The sequence below is a fragment of the Anabrus simplex genome, chromosome 7 (assembly GCF_040414725.1).
Source record: "Anabrus simplex isolate iqAnaSimp1 chromosome 7, ASM4041472v1, whole genome shotgun sequence".
Classification (NCBI taxonomy): Eukaryota; Metazoa; Arthropoda; class Insecta; order Orthoptera; family Tettigoniidae; genus Anabrus; species Anabrus simplex.
This window is the reverse complement of record NC_090271.1, coordinates 121,077,760-121,099,944: the sequence shown is the minus strand read 5'-3', so window position 1 is coordinate 121,099,944 and position 22,185 is coordinate 121,077,760. Positions and strand designations below refer to the sequence as shown.

Sequence of the window (22,185 nt, the reverse complement as noted above, 5' to 3'; positions counted from 1 at the left end):
ATAGAACCAGCTTTTTGATATTCTAACTCCATGGGGAGTAATATTTTTTGGAAACGGAGAATTCACTTCTCCTTTAGCAGGTTAGCAATCCCCATTTGCTAACACGATGGGACCATGCGCTTGGTCTGCCAGTGCTAAGCAGAGTCCTGGAGGGGCGTGCCAATCCAGCTGATGAGCGCAAATGGCACATCTGGGCGAAACTCTGCAAAATGCACACGGCCTAACTACCCAAAAGCTGGTTCTATTCCTGTGATTGTTAAATGGAACTATTTGAGATTCCAAGATGTGAACTATATTTTAAAGGAATATGCTGTTCCAATAAGCGTACGCACAGAGGACAGGACATTGGCGTAAGCCAATCAACTATGTGATTTTTGAGCGACAATACCGTTTGCTTCCTATTCTCTTGTACACTTTTATAACTAGAATTATTTAATAGTACGCTTTTATAACTAGAATTATTTAATACTATCACGCTGTTTTGACGTAAGTTTGGTAGCAGTTACCCAGGTTGAAAAATTGAAGTTTGTGTCGTAGTGGTAATCCGTGCTTTGCTTTGATTTGAATATCAACAAGGCGGCGTTTACAAAGCCTTTTTCTCCCCAGGCATGCTCGTATGCAAACAATGTAAGGACCTTTCCCTAGAGCTTGTAACATTCCCAGCTCTGTATCATATTGCCAGAATGACAGGACAGAATGAGTGGAATGAAGGAATGTCATCTAAATACACAATTTTTCAATCATTCTCTCTGTTCTGACCAATTTTTCAGAGGTACCTTCCCCTAGACGACAAGATATCAGGTTTTCTTATCAACAACTTTCGAGAATTATGGCACCTAGTCCACCGGAACCCCATCTCTTTCAGTAATCTTCAAAGATACTCAGCTACAGCCAAGTAAATTTTCTGATTTTAATACCCTGTTCAATTTCTTAAATGAAGGTACAGTTTTTTATCAACACTGTAAAATTCACTTATTTTCCGATGTATCACACCTTTCTTGAAGCATTCTGTTTCAATCCTTTTCTTGAGGACTGTTTTCTTGCCATCAGGTGTAGAAAATTATGGATGACCCTTGGCCATAGACATCTTCCCTTCCGCTATTATACATTTCACCAGTGACCTTAAAACCCACGTCGCTCCACTTGTTGAAGCCAGAACAATATAATTAAGTTTACGAACAGTTTTCTGTTCTTGTAGGAAAGCAGCTACATTATAGAGTTATTTCTCAGCCTTGTCCACTTCATGCCCATCCGTATTTGCTACCAGACTTTGAAGTAGCAGCCACAACTACACTCAAATGAGACTATCACTTTTATTACATGCTACACAGCACTATGTGCAAGATCATTTACCAATGCAGTACACCCTACACAAGAAAGGATTATAAGACTACAATTGAAGAAAGAAAATGTAAACCGACAAGAGCGTGAAAACAGATACAGAAGTGGCAACGAAACTCGCCGTGCCTTCACAGTATGCACAGTATGGTGGCCAGACAACATGTGACCCTCTCCACCACTCCTTTGTCGTCGCTCATCCACTCAGAGAATGCGGAGAAGTGAGATTTCCGCAGGTTTTTTTGATCGTTGCACGGTAATAATAGTAACTCAAAATATGAAGCATTTTCTCGGATGTGGACTAATCGAATGTTGCAGCGTAAGAGTCAATGAAGTACAGTTCCAGTATTTCTCAGGTGTGAAAATGGAAAGCCAAGGGAAACAATCTTTAGAGTTGCCTATTCAAATTCACCATGGCCCGAATGAAAGCTCATAGCTACATGAACCGAACCACGTAGCAAACTACCTCCATAGAGCATTTAAGATTACAATTCACCGAGCAGTCGTAGCGGTAAGTTGTGCAGAGCAACCGAAAGAAATGCACCACGACTAAAAATGTATCCTGAACTTCGCAATTTACCAATTCTTAGTATTGACAAGGATGTTAATATTTGTAACCAGAATGTGAAAGATTTAAAAAAAATTTTATAATTTGTATAATGGCAATACCAATAACGTTGTCTGAATAGCATTTGAATGAGCAAGTTTTTACACAATATTCGTACTCTACAAGGATACAAGATTAAATTTTCATTTTCAGCTGTTGCTTTTAACAAGTGGTTTTCACAAATATTCTTTACTGTCGGATGCCAACTTGAAAATTTCTGAAGTTTCTGATTCTCCTGTTGTGAAAGTATGCAGGAATGTAAGAATGTAATTCCTAACTAGTCAAAGAACCTTGCTGGTAAACATTACCACAATCTTATCAAAATAAAATTCTAACTATAATTTTCTTAAGTTTGGGAAATTTACATGAACATAAAATTGGTTTAATTACTGAAAAGCTCACAAATTCTCGTCAGTAACAATACTGCTAATATTAAGTGGCAACTTAAATATTTTAAATATATGCAAATTTTAGACTAGAAAATTCAGTACGAGGCGTTTTTTTCCTTAACAAGCAACTTACCAGGGATATTTTGCTTAAAACAGCCGTGAGCAGCTATGAGCCATTCTGCTCTCGTTTCAGCAAAGATAACGATATTTTTCCTAGGTTCCTGCCCAATTTCCCGTAAACCACGTCCGAAGCTTGCTGCAATACGCTCCACTTCTTGGAAGGTTTTCCATTTATATTCACCCATGACATACTGAAATAAAGTCCAAAGCTTAAAAGACAAAAAAACAAGATTGGAAGAAGCTAGAACATATGCATCCTGTGGGTTCAAACAGGTTTTGGAAAGGCATTTCGAAAGAGACTGAGAAACATTCTATCAATAGAAACCACACGGTAACTATTACTAATATTAACTAGTGAAAGCCTTACAATTATACTAAAATGGGTATCATCAGTGTGTGGACAGTTAACAGCACTGCACCTTCCAAGCACTTCTGTAAGTATACAAAATGTACATGTGAAAGTTGTCACTATAGGCCTACACATTTTCTTACATTATCCTTGCAATGAAAAATGTACCTAACAAAAACAGGTGGAATATAAGTAAATGCAACATTAATATCTAAATCTCACCAGCACAGGGGTAAGAATGACTTCACAAATAGTGGTGTTAAAGACATTGAAAATATTAAGTTGTGAATTAGCATGGGATAATGTTACGCTAAAAGCAAGTTATTGTACCACTCAATCAACTGTTATGGCAATATTTAAATTACATGTACATTAATATGCGATTGCCTTTTAACTTCTTGTTCTATACTACTTTTAACTGAAAATTTTCAGTTTCTGGCATATAAATTTTGAAGCTAGTCTTTCAATGATTGTTATATTACTAGTATGTCGTTTCCAATGGTGTCCTTTTAAATGTAACTACTAGTACTACTACTACTACTACTACATTCTATTATGAATTTTTTTTTGTATGAAATTTCATTTTAATATCATTTGTTTTTTATTTAGCTATGGCTTTTAGAGCCAGGAATATCTGAGGACATGTTTAGCTTTCCTGGTGCATATCATTCTATTTGACAACTATGGACGATCTGCATATCTGGTTGTGAGATGAGGTAGGAACAAGGCGAAACCCAGTGTTAGCACATAGCCTACTCCTGTAAAATAACACCAAGGGGTCTATCAAGGTTTAATGTCCTTATTCCAACAGACCAATAGTCATCAACTGTGTCATACGCCCTCACCTCCACATGAACTCAACGGAGAGATTTGGAATTTAAGATTCTGGCACTATATCTAGTGATCATAAATCGTATACCATCACATCTCCTACCCTGCTGGTCAACATTTTCTCCATTGAAGAACCATGGTACCACGCCACACAGGCTTTACGATTATGACCAACCTTGCCAACGTTAATGCTTGTAATCAAATCCCATTATGGTGATACATGCTTATATTCTTAGCATGACACATGTTTTGGAGCTTGCCTCATCTGTTAGGAACATTAAAAAATAAACTTGCTTTTCATAAATACAAGCCCACCTGGAGGCCAAGATTATGGCGTGAAGTATGATACTGTGGTGCACCAGTTCAAGTGCCTGTGGGGAAAAAACTTCACCTTCAGAATGCTGGCTAGCAGGGTAGGAGAGACTATTCGAGATTACTAGATTGCATGCCAGAAGCCTGGATTCAATTTCAAACCTCTCCACAGTGCTCACATGAATATGATAGTCATGTATATGACTGCCAGTTCATGAGTAATGGAGACATTAAGCCTTAAACAGAATGCTTTGTGTTATTTGACAGGAGTAGGCTATGTGCCGACATCAGGTTTCACCCTCCCCTTACATCATTGTCTTCGCACTCTACACAACACAAAGCATGCAGTCATCACACTGGACACTAACATATACATTGGCATAATCTTCACTTCTGAGGCAAGGAACAACAAACTTGTTGACCAAAGATTGTGTGCACAAATGAATTAATCCAAACCACCCACTGTTGTGGCCAACAGACTTACCCAAATGCCAGGGCATTAAGAAAAAAAATTCAATTCTGGGCACATTCAATAAGTTTCTGGGAAAAAGAAACAATGTTTGCATGATGCTATGATGTTTCCCTCACCGATCAGAGGCATAGCGTCCTCATTCAATGTAATCCCAAATCATTACAGCCTCCATACTTCCGTGCTAGCTGCACTCAGATGTGCAGCTTTTTCATATTTCCAAACACTTTTGTAATGATTGTCAGGAATAAAATACATGAAATATCAAACAGTTTATGTTAAGATTAGCATGTTCCAACTGTTTCTAATAGTAATTTATGTTTTGTGGCCACCAAGGTATCAACCAGCATACTAATAGGCTGGCTCCATAGTTCCTTGGCATTTTAAGTTGCACATTGTAGTCACTGGCTGCAACAGTAATCTGACAAGTCTCAATATTACCTGTATTTACATGTATAAATTTATTCTCTGATAAGATATGGAAGTCACAGCAGCCTGAGGTCCTCGTATCACTATTTTCACCCAGTTTTATTATCCTGAATTTTATTCTGTATGGTTTCAGTTGTGTGTTTAGGTCTGGATGTTTGATAGCTTATGCTATTGTGCTTGTTAAGTATACAGGATATTAACCTTTAAAGTTGAAATAAAACATTTGCTTACATGGTTGCAATGATATTGATAACTAAAGATTTCAAGGTTAACTTTGCATTTAAAAAAAACACGGAGTACTGTGAATGGTTCTGGGCATTTTTCTGAATCAGAATTCTTAGCAGGGTGCAATTATATGTAACAGTGTCAGTGTTTGATAGTAGCAGGAATGGACAAGATGTCATTAATGGTACTATACCGCTAAGCATACTGTGGCATGTGTTGAGACCCTATGGTGGTAGCCTTGCCATGGCGCTTGGGGGAAGTGTAGGTTAACCTTCACTATAGTACTTCCAGAATGAACCCTATTAAAGAAACTTAAAAGGAAAAAATCCCATTCAGATACATGATTTAGCATGAAATGGGCAACTAGAATTTAATTCTGTAATGTCAGAACCTTGGAAGAGAACAGATTGCGACAGGTTACAAAAGAAATGATCCTCTATAGACGAAACATCCTCAGAGTGAACAAGGTTAGGTGGTTTGACTTGTGAACTACAAACACCCGAGGGCCTCGAGTTTCTACATTCTCGAAGAACAGGAGGTTGTGCTGAATACAGATGTGTAGGATTGATACTAAGCAAATAGACAAAAGAACTTTATCAACTGGCAACCAATATCTGAAAGGCTTATGACAGCCATCTTCCAAAGTAATATTTGCAATATAACCATTATCTAGTGCCAAGTGCCTACAGAGGAATCCGATCTCTGACTTAGAGATGTGGTCTACCATTTCCTCATTGAAACTATTAAAAGAACAAGTAAGGACATTATATAGGTGACCTCAATGCAAAATGATAAACTTACTGCGCTGAAAAAACAGGAGATAAAAAATCCGCCTTGTCAATACTAATCAAAAGCTATTTAATATATCTTCAGTGCTAGGAGAAAACCTATGTGATAATATTTTTGGACATATACTGACCCGCAGCACATACATTATGAAGAGTGAGAATGCCTTGACAATATTCACAAAATATTGCACCTTAGATGACAGAACCTTACCGGCCAAAGTTCTAAGCTGTAATATTTCACATAAGAGGTTTTGCCCCAGCAGCAATGATATGTTAATTACTTGTAGATGTTTCGAGAACATATTCTCTTGTTCAGCGAAAGTACTTCACAATTTCAATGACTTGAGTAATATTAGAATAAAGTACGAGTAATTAACATATGAAATGGTTTGATTAGCATTGACAATTAAAATTGAAATAACAAAGAGGTTCAACCTATTCAATACAAAAGAATAAGAAATGCAGTGATTACATTCTTATTTAATAAGTAGAAGTGGTACCGGTTTTGACCCTAGTCCAGGTCATCATCAGCCGCTTATAACTTGAAAAACAATGCATAGGAAAAATAAAATAAAAGATTTAGTTCACTCCGGATCAGTAGAAGAGGCGATCTAAAAATGATGGGGGTAGACACTGTAAAATTCAGAATAAGTAAAATGTAAGTCACTTAAAAAAACAGTGCATAATTTTCTGAACAGCAGTATGGCACACGCAGTGTTAGGCAAAGCCTTATAATGTTTATGAAGAGCAGAGAACAATTAAATGTGCTAGCTTGTGTACACTGTCAGGCACAAAGTCATAATCGTACTGAAGCTGAAGATGAGTAGATCAATTGAAGTAACTTGCCAGCTCCCGGTGATCAGCGCGATATATTCAATATCAGGCACTGTGGTTTCAAACGCCAACGTAAAATGAAGAATAGCTTAATGATCCAATGTTTGCTTTGGTCACGGGAATGTAAGTATATACAGATACATATAATATCAATATAATTGAATAAATAATTATGATCCTGTAGAATTTTTGGAATAGCATTGACAAGGCAGTAAGTTTATCATTGAGTCAATATGGACCAATATAGACTGTTAATATGGTCAAGTTTACAATCTGAATGCCAAAGTCGGACTGAATAATGAACGACTGGAGCAAATTGTGTGTGTTAACAGACATAGAGAAAGGGATAAAAACTGAGAAATGTTCAACTTCTGTTGAATTACAACTTGGTTATAGAAGGCAAACCATACTATTAAAGGAAGACCTTTTATTTCTGTCCAAATGTTACCATCAAATCTCATGGGCAACTTCCAACCATAGTACCAAAAACCAAATCGACTACATTGCCGTGGGCAGGAAAGTTCCGGCACTCGCCGACTAACTTGAGGAACAAGAGGAGCGGATGTCTATAGTGATCACCACCTTATGCTTTCACAGTTCCAGCTGAAAAAAAATGGCAGCTCGCAGAAAATATGGAAAACTCTAATGGAAATTCAACATTGAGAAATTCAAGAATGATTCATGAAAGCAAGAATTCCAACTAGAAGTCGGAAACTGCTTTGAGGCACTACCTCCTGAAGCAGATCGAGACATCAAAACTGTATGGGATAAGAATGTTTTGTGAAGAAGTGCTAGGCTATTGAGAATGACAAAAAGGACTGGATGTCCAAAAGTACCTGGGACATTATAAAGAGAGGTGAAGAAAAGAGCACAGGGAAACCATTGACTACTGATAAATTAATTCTGAGAAAGCCAAAGAAGTTGCATGTAAAGGTGATAATTAGGAACTAAATGCAACTTAAAAACTTTTCAATCTGTCAAACATACAAGTTAAATAATCGCTTACACTAAGATACCTGTAAGAAAACCACACTATTAAAGAAAGACTTAATTTCTGTCCAAAAACCTAGGAATTTGAAATTTCCAACTTATTTTAATGAAGTCCTGCTTTGTCTCCACTCCAGCATACAATGTGAGGAGTTTGAAAAACCGCTGTTCTTTCATTGGCACAAGTTCAACCGGCTTCCAGTCCACTAAACCTCCATTACATCATGCTGAACCCCCACCCTGGTCAGACTCCATGAAATGCTGCACTTCCCTTTCAGGTATTTTATGCTTAGTGTTCCCTTAGTATTAATATTACTGGTATTTCTCGTGTTACAATTCTTTTTAAAAATATGCAAGGGTTCTAAATGACCATTTAATGATCTGCCTATTATACCAGCAATTTTTTTTTTCTGAATTAGCGAGTTATATTTTGTGGTAAATGGTGAATGATAAAGGTTAGTCTTAAATGGCAAAAGACTTCGCATAAATTCAGTGAATTTACAACAGATAAGAATATCCTAACCCCCATTCCAGACAGAATTAAGAATTAAGGAACAAGTGACCAAATTATGAAATTTGGTATTTGTAAAAGGAAAGAGCTTTGAAGTACTTCAGGTGTATGGCCCTCAGGTAGGCTGCACTGAACAAAAGGAAGATAGAAGATCAATTGTAGAAACAGCTGGATGGTCAGCACATTATAGTCATTGAAGATTTAAATGCCATGTAGGTATGGACAGGAGGGGCTACGAGAATGTGCTGGGACCAGAAGGTTGGGGAAAGAGGAATGATATAGGAAAGAAATTGCTGGAGCTTTGGAAGAGGAATGGGTTGATTGTAGGAAACTCATGGTTTAAGGAGAGCCACAAGGTAACATGGTATAGCAGGGATTCGTCACTGATATCAGCTGTGGACTACATGCTCTTCAAATGTGAGATAACGAGCAACATCACAGATTTGAAGGTAATACCATAAGTGGCCTTAGAAAGTGACAACAGAAGACCAGGAAAGGTAAATAAGGCATGGAAACTGAAAGAGAAGGAAACCAAGTAAGAGTATCAACAGGTATAAGGAAGAAATTAACAGGCATATTAGGACAGGAGAAAATTGGGAAAGATTCAAAAGTACTTTGGTAAAAGGTGTGGGAACAACATGTGGAAGGACCTGTGGAAGGAAGAAATGGAAGGATACATCATGGTGGAATGACAGAGTGAAAGAAGCAGTAGGGAAGAAAAACGATCTTTCACGCGTGGTACCAACAAAGAACACCAGAGACAAGAGAAGACCATACAAACAGATGAAAGCAAAAAATGTGGTTACAGAGGAGAGGAAGTGAATGGAGAAGTGGACACAGATGACGGAAGATAGCAAAGGCAATTGGAAAGTATTGTATGGAATGGTGAGAAATAAAAGGAAGAGTAGACAGAGTAAAGTGGGCAGGATGGAGGATAAGAATGGTAACCTAGTGGAGAAAAAGGAGGAAATTAAACTAATCTGGAAGAAATACTTGCTGAATGTGGTTGGATTAAGTGAAGATCATATTGAGGAAATTGATGACAGGTGAGGAGAAACTCTTAGGAATTAACCTGGGCAGAAGTGAAGGAAGCTGTGAAGAGGATTAAACTGGCAAAAGCACCAGGAGTGGATGAGTTAAGTGTGGAGATAAGAGGTCCAGGGGAAGTGGGTACACAATGGCTAAAAAAAGTACCAGAAGATTGGAAGAAGGGTGTAATAGTACTTATCTTTAAGAAAGGAGACAGAAGATGTCAGAACTCCCATGGTATAACTCTGATATGTCAGTCTGCTAAGATATACAAAAAAGTGCAGAGTAAGATGTCAGATCCAGACAGCAAATAACTTCTTTATTCTTCTATACCCCCACTTGGAAGAACAGCAACTTTTCACAAGAAACTAAGATTAGATCTTTCAATACAAACCTGAACATCCTCCTGTATGGCTGTGAATCACAGGAAGGCACTAAAATTACACACTAACTGTTAGTGTTAGTGAATCTCTGTCTCCAACTTGCAGAAAGGAACCAACTGACTGCTGTTTATGGTAACCCTTCTTTTATATCCCTGCTAGTGAAGTTCTGGCATCTTCTGGGAGCAGCCAGAATGAGAAAGTTTGAGTTTTGCCTTCCAGAAAATCCACACAAACACCCAACAAATGCACAATACAAGGAGAGGCCAACACATGCATGCCTTTAGGCAAGATGCAGAAATAAGGAAAAGAATGTGGGGATAGATAGAACACAATAAACAGGATGGAGCAGTAGAAAAGTCAGTCTTCAAATTGAATCCAACAGGGAAAAAAGGAAGTGTGGAAGACCTGGGAACACTTTGACGTGAACAGTTAGAGGAACTGATTGGAATTGGGTAGACATGGGATGTAGAAGACTTCACTGCAGAATGTACAAAATGGAAAGATTTCCAGGATACCATTTGCTCCACAAAGAGAAATAGGAATCATTAGATAGCCTGTTCAAGCAACAAATCTAGTGATAATCTAGTAATAAGTTCAACAATTCCATCGTTAGACATGTGGGGAAAGTGTGTGGAGGAAAGGGAACTAGGGTAGAGTGTTATCCAGCAATTAGGTTGAGGCAGATGTTGAAGAAAGAAGAGAAGGAAGAGGGAAAGGAGAAGGTGGTAGTGTTTCACGTTGGTACTAACGTGAGACAAGCAGGTATAAGTACCAACATAGTTGGGGGTGTGTGGGATCTGGTAAATGCAGCACGGATGAAGTTTAAGGAAGCAGAGATTGTTACCAGTGGAATATCGTGTAGGAGGGATACTGACTGGAGAGTGGCTGATTGGTTGAACACTTGAGATTGCTGACAAGCTTCAAAATAAATTTGTCACCTGGGCTGCATGTGTCACAGGTTTATTTTTTGTTTTAAGCCCAGGTGCTTCCTTGGACCAGTTAATATCTAATTTCAGAATCTGAACAAGATATTACGACAAGGGTTAATGTTAATCTTTCAACAGTAAACACTTCTCAGAAATTACTGAAATGTTAAATGTCACCATTATAGCTCTAATTTGTTCCTTCATATGAGGAGCTGACGTCCCACTAGGAAACCCGAGGCAACTAAATATTTCAGCACCTATTTTAGCATTTGTCACAAGGTAAGGAAAGTGTTCAATAATGCCCAAGACCCTTATTTTCCTGTTTTATGGATATCAATGGTACTAGATGCAATTCCAATTCTTCAAGTAAAAATCTGGTCAGAGTTTTCAGCAGTAACTGAATTTTAAGTTAATACAATTTATTTCACTGTCTTTCTAGAGTGAATTAACAAAGAATATTTCAAGCTTTATATTTATTTTAATGCACAGAAAACAGTTTACCCAAAAATAAAATAGTACTTCAACACCATTCAACCCTGATCAAATTAATATGGCAATGCAAAGAATCTTTTAGAAGATCCTTTGCTAGTATGAAGAGAACTAAATTGGTATGCTATATGCAAGCAACATGAAAAATCTGTAATGGTAGGATCAATGTTCTAAAACAATTCAGGTGCAAACATGTAAGAAATGAAAGTGATTTTGAAGAAGTGTGCTTTTCTTCACCGTATTTTTACTGTAAGGTAACTACAAGCTATGTTGAAAAAATCTAGTTTAACTGCACGCATGCACACACACACACACCACTCCCTACCTACCTTTAGCAGTCTTATACCCTTACCTTCTTAAAAACTCTTCCATTGGGTTGAACTTCATCCTCTTCTGCAAGTATCTGCCGTGTTCCTAAACATCTCTTGTTACCATGATGTTTTGCGACAAAAAGCAACATTTTCTCTAGAGTATCAACTCCTTCACGAAGCAGTGTTAGATGCATTTCTCCAGGACTGTCTTCACTCCGGTATGTGATTGATTTATCTTCCAAGGCTACAGGTTGTGCCTGAAATTAATTCCGTAACTGTTAGAGACAAATGAAGAGAATGCAAATTTGAAGTCAGTGTAGTACCGTGCTTCGCTATGGAATTCTACATTGTATATAGAATTCTAGGTTAGATAGTGTACACACAAGATTGTATTAAACTGCATAGCTCTTAACATTACCCGAGAAATGCGACGGGGAAGTCGCCAAACATCTTTTATGTTAAGACTGGGTTAGGGAATATTCATCGTAATGATAGCCTTCTTGCCTACCGTCAGTCACAATCAAGATGGGGAATTTTCATTATAATGGCAGACTCACTCTCTACCTGCCTTTTTACATCCTCAAAGACTGCCTTAGTGGTTCCATATCGACAGTTTTCACTTTACGAAAGTGAAATTTTAATGCATCGTCCTATTCAATACATAACATCCAACATTCAATGATGGAATTATGTAATGAATAGGATACATTAAACAATTATTTTGTAAAGTGACTGCATCTATCGAAAGACTTAGTCTAAAGGGGTCCAAAATCTAGATCATCGGCCCCTCAGAATGGTACTTATCGCTAGGAAAATAGAACCATGGTATTTGTCATGTTGCGGTACTAATCAAAAGTAGCGTAGACTCCCGGTATTGCACACATTATAGTACTACTCACAGGTAATGTAATGCGCACATGTAACACGTTTCTCATATTGCGGCGCCATTTACAGGTAATGCAAACGTATGGTGTTCCTCATAGGTGTACTAATCACAGGGACTCTTACTATCCTGTGGTGTTCCTCACACAGTGGGTACTAATCATAGGCAAGGCAGACCCACAGTGTTGCTCATAGTGGTACTAATCACAGGTACTGTAAAATTCACTCTGATTCACACACCATGTCTACTAATCACAAACCTATTATGTACTTAACATAGTGGTACTATGAGCAAGTCTAAGGACCCATGGTGTTCCCCATGTGGTAGTACTAATTACAAGTAGCCTCATGGTTCTAATTCAATCATCTCTTGGTCGTCCATTTTAGTTTTCTCTTACGACAGGCAGGGGATACCGCGGGTGTATTCCTCACCTGCATCCCCCACTCACAGGGGGATCCGTGTTTGGTCCGCGAGAGCAATTTTATTTCGCTCAAGTCTGCCGACTAGCCGGTAAGGACCCCTCCCCCCCACTTACCAGCTAACTGGGAGTACCAGCTTTGCCCCCTGCTACACCAGCGCAGTAGGTTTGTGGACTTTTAGATTACTGACCACTTAATATTCTCCACTGACATTACCATAATTACATTGTTAGAGAGTTTGTTGTAGCACATCACTATTTTCGTTTATTATGGTTCCCTCGCCAGGGTGCGAGATAAACTTGGCTTTGTGAAAGCACTGACATACCATATTTGGCAACATCTGTTTCACTGTTTCTGCGATCCAAATTACAGCATCGGGTCAGTTCAGTGGAACATACCGCTGATTCCATGTTTGCAACTATGTCATCAGTTTTCAGTAACTGATCTTAAAACAATGACATCCTGGTTCAATGGCTTAATTACACTAGAAGTATGAAACTAGAATCATGCAAGCTTCAAATTAGAAAGCAGCATTGCAGGAAGGCATGTAGCATTGTCTAGAAATAGAATGATGTTCTTGTTTTGTTGCTTCATTCAAGATTAATGACACCACCATTCTTCCATTAGGTGAGACATCATCCACGACTTCTTAGAGTTTCTACTTGTCGATTGGAGATCCAATAAATGTTTTTCAAGCATCTGGTTTGTTTTTCCTATGTTTTTTCAAGCTCTCGAAAGAAAATCGCAAAAATAACTTTTACTCTTTCTGGAGAGCTTCCCTCCTGTACATCTTTGCCCTTTCAGAGATAATGTTTTGCTACGTAGTGCTCAGAAAATTAGTCCTGTTTCATCACCATTAGCTATGTTCCAGAGTTCATAGCCTTTAATTGGAGAGGCAATTATTGAAGTCCAATCGGCCAATGTTTCCTCACTGATGTCTAGCCTCTCCGAACTCCCAACAATGTCTATTGTCTTAAAACTTTCCAACCACCCTTAGGAAGTGGTAATATCTTCCTTTCTGAAACTTTCCTTGCATGATATTTTAGCATTGTCCCCAATATCGGCAAATTTCTTGCTCTTGCACTAACAAACCATTCCCAAACAATTTTGTTTCCTCGTTGCCAGTTCCTCTGAGCTTTCGTTTTACTGGTCCATTCCCCTGTAACCACTATTTAATTACACCTTTTCCTGAATGTCTTGGTGCCAGTTCAACCATCTGCTGGTGAACTGGCTGGCAGCTACATGGGAGATAAACTACCTAGGGGTGTAAATCAGCTAGTACTTTGGCTTGCGTGCAACCACCTCCGCACAAGACCTAGGTAGCTACCCGGAGCTAGACACCGATATACAGGTTGGCTAGACTGATTATCAGCGACTTCTTGCTTTCAAGTGAGGTGCTATCTATCGTTATATGTATGAAGCTTATTTACGATAGTCTTATTTTCCTGCGCTTGCATCAGCTGATTATCACAAAAAAGCCTCAAAAGGGGAATGTTACGAATTATGGACAACAATTTACGTCAAGGTTTTGAGATTTTAATCTGAGTTTCAAAATCAATACCTAATTAGGATTAAAATCTCTAGATTACATTCTTATGCCAGTTATAACCTGTCATGTAAGGCAACGTTTTGGAAAGTATTCTCGTAGTAGATTGGTCAAGTCGCCCGCTCTGTAATAGAAGGTATGCAGGTTCTCTTCATCTTTCTAATTTACAAGTAAAAATTTATTTTCGTTCCCTGCCATTCTTAATTCTCTCTTACGCGTTTCCACACACACACACACACACACACACACACACACACACACACACACACACACACACACACACACACACACACACACACACTTCCCTATGGAGTTATTGCCTTTGAGCATTCTATCTGCAGGCTTTTGTGAATTGATGAAGTATCTCCATGATCCTCTATTTGCAACTAGCTCTGTAACCTCATTTAGTTCTACATGCTTCCATCTATTGATAATTCACATCATCCTAATGTTTAACGTTATGAAGATAAAACTGAAAGATACTGTACCTAAATGTAAAGAACTAATCAGGGTGGATATCTAGACATAGGAAGAGGAACTTGGCAATGAAATAGTTTCCAATTCCTCTTAAATCATTTACAGTAAGACATGGTAAACAACTTCTAGGGAATCTGCTACCTGGGCGACAGTCCTATATGCTTTACTACTACAATGGTTGGAATTAATCGTGGCATCACTTTCTATAAGTAGCACACATATAAAGCATTTCCCTAGTAGACATAATATTGTGATAAAAATATATTTCATTGAAATGTTTAAACAAAAGAACTTATGAATAGAAGCATACAGATGAATACAAAACTAATAATGAAAATAAATATTTGGCATAATGAAGACTCGAACCTGTACACCCCATATTACGAAGCGAACGTGACAGCGTGATAAAGACCATTTGAGATTATTTCCGAACATATTTTGATTTTATATCCTTGTACAGTTTCTTTGCAAAACCTTGACGTATAAAATATGTCCCCGATGTTGTCGATGTGAGAGTCTGATGGGACCGTTGGAACTCAAGGGAAGCATTAATGTTCAAAATCCTGCAATACAATATCGATCACTTATGATATCACACTTATCAATATACTAAGCCAATTTAAGCTGTATGTCACCAGAAATACAGCTAATAATTTTCAGCTCTCAAAACTTGCCCGGGAGGTAAAGTCTTATCAGGCCCTCGAAATGGCCGATAATTTATGCTGCCGATAGCGCTACCTGGGAGTGGTCAAACGGAAATATCATTTTAAGCGGAGGGCAAATTACGCGCTACTTTACCCGTAGGTGGTACGACCAGCCCTTCGACTCATTTTTCCAATGAAACTGCTACGATCTGCTTAATGGACAATTTATGTCACTACTTCTAAAACCTTAATTTTTGTGTTCAAATCTAAAACTATGTATTTCTTCCCTTCCATCACTTTTTAAATTACACTAACTACGGCACAAATTAAGCACACTAAATCTGACCTTTCTACGAAAACTGCACTGCATTATTAAGCAGGTAGTGCCCCTATCCTCCCAAATTCCTGCATTCCATTAATCAACAATTCATTAAGGTTACACTCTCATGGTGACTAAATTACATAAGGGATGAAGGAGGCACGTAAGTTTCCTGCTTCCAGTTTTGACCTTTCTGCATTCCTACTGTAAAAGATGTCCAAATCTCATGTAATATCCCTGTCGTGGTCTACAGACAGTTGCTGCCTTACAACCAGATGGTCCAAGTTCATTTCCTGGCCAAATTCTCCCTGCCATCTTAGATCCATTCAAATACACATACTGAAAAAGGGTTTGGAAATTTACATATTTTTCAGTTTTAGTCTCAAAATTTCCTTCCGTTTCAGTGTCAGACACGTTCCACTAAACACAGGTAAACTTGCATGAATGACTACAGCTTATCCCATTATTTCAAGGGTCGCTGGAGACACTTAGGCTCATTTTGGTTTTGGCCGGGGGTTTAAGACTGGATGCCCTCCCTGGCAAAGTATCTCAATGCATTGGCACTGCCGGTAGCTTCAAACAGCTTACACAGTAGCCTCCATGGTATGCACTAGCCATGTGTCTTGGTAGATGTGCATTTACCAATGGATGAGCCCAAATTGGCACACTAGGGCCAAACTCTGAGAACAGGAATGAGTTAGCCTGAAAATTTACAATGTCCATTAACTTTATTCATGTTGGTATTATAAAAGTACTCATTCGGGACAAATAATTCAGGTTCCCTAAGGGAATCGGAATCCATATAGTAAGTGGTATGTTCTCAAATGCCAGTGCAAAGATGGAATGGAATGACATTAGTAGATGAATAAGTTTGAATGGTGTTTTTAAAAGTAAGAAAGATCACAATATGAAGCTTAAGTTGGAATTCAAGAGGACAAATTGGGGCAAATATTTGTTTATAGGAAGGGGATTGCAAGTTATGAATCTCATTCTGTATTGACGGTTATCACTTTACAAAAGAAAATATTTATAAAATCCTTCTATCAATACAAGTCAAGTCATCTGTTAGATGAAGCAAAGTCTATACATGTTTCAGCCTAATCTCAAGGCCATCTTCAGTAGTAAAATAATGATTACATAATATACAAACAAATTTAAAATCGTAACGATGTGAAGTGACAGTGATCATGATTAGCGAGTTAAAAACACATTGAGGTACAAAGTCCTCTCGTCTAATAGATCTTGCCGACTTAAATAAAAACACTATGCTGAGGAGTGTAGTGAGACCGTCAATACTACGAATAAAACGTGTATAACATCTGTAATGAGAAAAAAAGGAATATATGAGTGGATGAAGAACAAGTTAAAATGATGTACAAAAAGAAAGCTCATATGACTTACTTGTAACTAAAAGTTGTCGTCTCGAATGGAGATGACCTTGTCGGTCTCAAGTCACATTGACAACTAAGCCTGTGTGTGGCTTACTGTGTATCTGTCTATGTGGTTGGGAGGGGTAATGGAGGGGGAGGGGCAGGGAGGGAAGGACGTTGTGATTCGCGGAAGGAGGGTGTTGATGGAAGGACGGGTCTTGTTCTAGAATGTCGGTAGTGAAACTCTTATTAATGAACTGTTCGCAGATGAGCGGGACAAAAGGTTTCCAATAAAATATTTTTCTTTTCGTTGATTTAATTTAAGTTATAGACGGGATTGTTATATTGGTCGATATCTATATATATATTCTCTAGTATATTAAGTAAGGGACCTTTCTGTTCGTAATGCAGGATCTTGAAGTCTTGATCAATTGTTGTGTATTTATGATTTTTCTCTCTACAATGTCCGCTCATGGCTGAGTAGCGATTATACTTTAGGGCATTAAGATGTTCGGAATATCTTACATTGAAACTGCGGCCTGTTTGCCCAATATACGTTGAAAGACATGATTGGCATTTTAATTTGTATATTCCAGAGTTAGAAAATTTTTTGCTGTTGACAGTATGAGAATTAAAGAACATTTTTGTATTGGTGTGAACGGTCTTGAAAGCTACTTTTAACTTGTGCTTTTTAAAGATGTTTGAAATAGGATATATTATTAAAGGTAAATGTGGTGAACTTCTCTTTGTGGGAAGATTGTTTTTCTAAGGTGGTCTTGGGTTTATTTCTAAATTTATTGAGAATTTTATTCACCAAAGCTTTACTGAAACCATTACCTTCGGCTATTGCATAAATGGTGTTGATTTCCTTTCTAAAATTCTTATGGGATAAAGGAACATTAAGAGCTCTGAAAATCATAGTATTGTAAGCTGTCTTCTTCTGTGTCCCTGGGTGTAGAGAAGTTTGGTGGATTGTGTTTGTGGGAGTGGGCTTCCTGTAAATATTACAAGAAATGGTTTTATTCTGATTGCAAGTAATAGTTAAATCGAGATAATTAAGGGAATTGTTCTCGGATTCTATCGTAAACTTTATGTGTGGATCCAGGTTATTAAGTAATTCAAGAACGGTGTTGCTGTCAGTAATGTGAGAATCCAGGATAATAAAAGTACCATCCACATACCGAGTCCAATGTTTGATCCCATTCATTTTACCTACAATGTGAGTGTATTCGAGGCAATCTACGTAAATATCAGCGAGGATTCCTGAGGCCGATGACCCCATAGGAAGCCCCTTCTGTTGGTATATGATGTTATTAAAAGTAAAGAAGCCATTATTTAATGTAAACTTGAGAATCTGAATAAACTCTTCTATCTCCCCTATGGTCAATTTACTGAATTTGGAAAGATTGTTTTTTACTATTTCGATGGTTTTGTTGACGGGTACATTCGCGTACATATTTACTATGTCAAAGGAGTGAAGGGTGTAATGTTTCGGTAACGTGAGATTTTTTATTCTATTGCAGAATTCCAGGGATTTTTTAACTGACGTGTTAGCTTGAAAGGAATAATGTGTTTTAAGAAAATTGTGAATAAATTGGGATATTTTGTACGTCGGACTACTTCTGAAGTTAATAACGGGCCTTCTGGGGACATCCGCCTTGTGAATCTTCGGTAACGCTTTCGTCGTAGGTAACTTGGGATTCATGATCAGTTTTGATTTTTCTACGTCATTAAACAAAAATAAAAGGTTCTTAATTAAAGCTTTCAGCTCTCTTTGTATTCTATTAGTAGGGTCTTTTTTTACTGCGTTAAAGTTATTGTTAGTAAAGAAGAATTGTGCTTTATTTACGTAGTCACTTTTCTCCATAACTACAGTAGCATTACCTTTATCTGCTTTAGTTACTATTAAATCGTTATCTTTAATTTTCTTTTTGAGATTGTGTATGTTGGTGACTTGTTCTTTATTGCGTTTGCCAGAACTGGTATGTTTCTGATCGAAAGATCAAAGTACCTTTCGCTTAACTTCATATCTAACCTCATTTTGAACGTCTGTAGGTAACCTATTAACCGCTAATTCAGATTCAGCCAACGTAATGATTAAATCGTCGTGGTTGAAGGACGTGTCCCAGTTGTGTTTTGGTCCCTTATTTAATATCTTCAGGTCCTTAGGATCAAGGTCAACTTGACAGGTTCACTACCGGCGGGTGAAAAACGTTCGATTCCGCGTAATTCTGCGTGTTTGGCGTTGCCTACGCTATAATACGTTGCCTACGCTATAATTAGTGATGTGCGCGAATGACGCCTGGAATCGCGAGAATCGGTTCCTACGACTCCGCGGTCGCACTCAATGTCGCATGCGAGGAATCGGTTCCCGATGACGTCACGAGAGTGTTCCGGTCGCACTCAATAGAGTGAGTCTTCCGTATATAAGTGGAGTAAACTCGAACGTGTAATATTTACTATTTCTTTTGTATACAGTGAAATGTGTAACTGGTTGTCGTGAATGAATTATGCCACATAATGAAATAACAATTTACTCTGCTAGTCTGGAAATCACATTACACATTTCGACACTGGGTGTAGCAATCGGCATTGTTATTATGCTCATACTGTATTTTCCTAATGTGGTTTTTAATTATCCCTAGTATAAACGTATAAAATATGTGGAATTAAGTCACATTTTTAATAAGTATACAACTTGTTTCCTAACATACTGGCTTCCGTTGCATTTAATTTTCAATGAACATACCGTACCACTGTCGGGTTCACTGGCTGAATGGTCAGCGCTGAGGCCTTCGGTTCAGAGGGTCCCGGGTTCGATTCCCGGCAGGATGGGGGATTTTAATCGCCTCCAATTAGTTCTTTTGGCCCAGGGACTGGGTGTTTGTGTTTGTCCCAACATTTTCCTCTTCATATTCAGACAGCACATTACACTACCATCCACCGCAGGAACACGCAATAGTGATTATATCCCTCCACATAGGGTTGGCGTCACGAAAGGCATCCGGTTGTAAAACAGGGCCAAATCAACATGCGCGATACAGTTCGCACCCGCGACCCCATAGGTGTGGGAAAAGTTGTAGAAAAATAAGAACATTTCATACTACTACTAAATATTATTATGAGAAACTCTCAGAATTACTATTTTTCTTTTCATCACTGCTTAACATTAGTTAAGGTTGTCTCCTTAGTACAATTGTATTTTGTAGAAAGAGTACTGTTATATTATGTCATAATCCCCGTACAAGTTTTGATTTAATACAATTTGAATAGTTTCAAACAGAGGATCATAGTTTCTGATGAAACTACAGTCGCATTAGAGCATATAACTCCAGGAAACTACAATAAAAGCAGGCATGGCTTGTAAACAGACCTGGTTATAAACAAAAACGAACTCACATTATAGAACACATTCGTGCTGCACGTGTTTACGTATGTGCATCATAGATGGTGCTACTAGTTCCTCGGAATCGATTCCGAAATCGGGTACCCGATTCCCCAGGCATATGGAATCGATTCTTCGCGATTCCAGTCGCAACCCATCACTAGCTATAATACAAGGCCTGGAAATAGAGCCCGTAAAACGCTATGGAAGTGGTTACACTGGAGTTCAATGCCGGGCCGCTAGGATCGCTATCTTGCCCCCTGTCTACCAGGCTCGCGCCTTTAAACGTGTTCATTACCTGAGTTGGTTGTGAATGTATTATGCATTTGTCTGATGTTATGCATTCGCAGTTCCAGTCATGGTTTATTCACTAGAAATTAAAGGTAGTGGAATTTCCTTTTACAAGTTTCCAATGAATGTTCGAAACATTATACAGAGGAAGTATTACGCATGAGATACAACTTCAAGCTGATCGAAGTAGGCCTCTGTTCCTAGGTTTTGATCCGAGTTACGTCATAAGAATCGGGCGATCCCAAAATTTGTCACTGGACATTTTTAAACTATGCTACCGTAACCGGTAATCATTTGAGAGGCATCTTCAAACTCAAATCTTAAATTAGGAAACCAACGAGGGAAATAATTTTCCCAACAAATTTCACGAAAATGAATGTAGCAAGAGCTAAAAATATTGTATTTTCCCCTGAAACAAACTCTGGTTTTAAAAGTATTGAGGTGGTTTTGTCCCGAGAGCATAAAATACAGTTTAAATTAAGCCATTTGTTTTATGGAGCATTTTATTAAATTGTTTAATGTGCATAACGTATGCAACACCTCACATGGGACATATTCAGGAACGAGAACAAACGAGCATCTTTTAACCGGGCGAGTTTGTCGTACGGTTAGGGGCGCGCGGCTGTGAGCTTGCATCCGGGAGATACTGGGTTCGAATCCCACTGTCGGCGGCCCTGAAGATGGTTTTCCGTGGTTTCCCATTTATACACCAGGCAAATGCTGGGGCTGTACCGTAATTAAGGCCATGGCCGCTTCCTTCTAACTCCTAGGCCTTTCCTATCCCATCGTCGCCATAATATCTATCGGTGTCGGTGCGATGTAAAGTCACTAGCAAGAAAAGAAGCATTTTTTAGTACTGAAGATGAACTCCTCAGTTGGTTAATTAATGATTTCCTGTCATATATTAAGAAACTTAAAATGCATTCAGAGAAAGTAAAAAACAATCATGAGAGAAATGTATCAGGCATAGATCTTGACTACCCAGCCCACTGTGGCTTGCGTAAAATACCTCATAAGTATACATTTGCATTATGCATTGACGAGGAACCTAACGAGCTATGACATCGTGCTCTTCTTCAGCTACCGAAGACGCCAAGCGGAATACAATGACATTATGGTTCGTGTGGCAAAAGAAAAAAAAACAGACTGTAAAGGCTGTTTAGAACATATCTGTTCTCCACCTACTCAAAGTCCAACATTGTGTCTTATTCGTTTTCAAGATCGAGGAGCCCTGAGATACGGAAAATCATCGTCTGTGGCACTTCTGCAGTGAACGACGGAATTTGTCACTTCCGCTACGCAGTACTTGTCCCGAAGAGAGTTACTAAAAGGTGCACGTTAATTTTTTCGAAAGACATTTTCAACAGCGAAATTAAGTGTGGAAAGTGTAAAGGCGACAAACCACCTCTTTTTCTACTATGAACATTTCTGAGACCTCTGTTAGACAACATTGCTTTGAGCCAAACAAGTAGAAAAGAGAAAGTTTCTGAAACTTGATAAGAAGCCCCTCAGAAGGAAAGTTTA

The 22,185-nt window shown here is 38.3% G+C and overlaps 1 protein-coding gene across 7 annotated transcripts in view; it reads right to left on the bottom strand.

The window, feature by feature from the left end:
- The window catches only part of Acsl (Acyl-CoA synthetase long-chain), a 273,218-nt gene that overhangs the window by 68,454 nt on the left and 182,579 nt on the right, over positions 1–22,185 (bottom strand). For all 7 annotated transcript variants that reach the window (XM_067151294.2, XM_067151296.2, XM_067151293.2 and 4 more), the window contains 2 exons: positions 11,369–11,584; positions 2,468–2,645 (listed from right to left, as the gene is read on the bottom strand). In XM_067151294.2, coding sequence (XP_067007395.2) covers positions 2,468–2,645; positions 11,369–11,584 — 394 coding nt within the window. The remainder of the gene's footprint in view (positions 1–2,467; positions 2,646–11,368; positions 11,585–22,185) is intronic.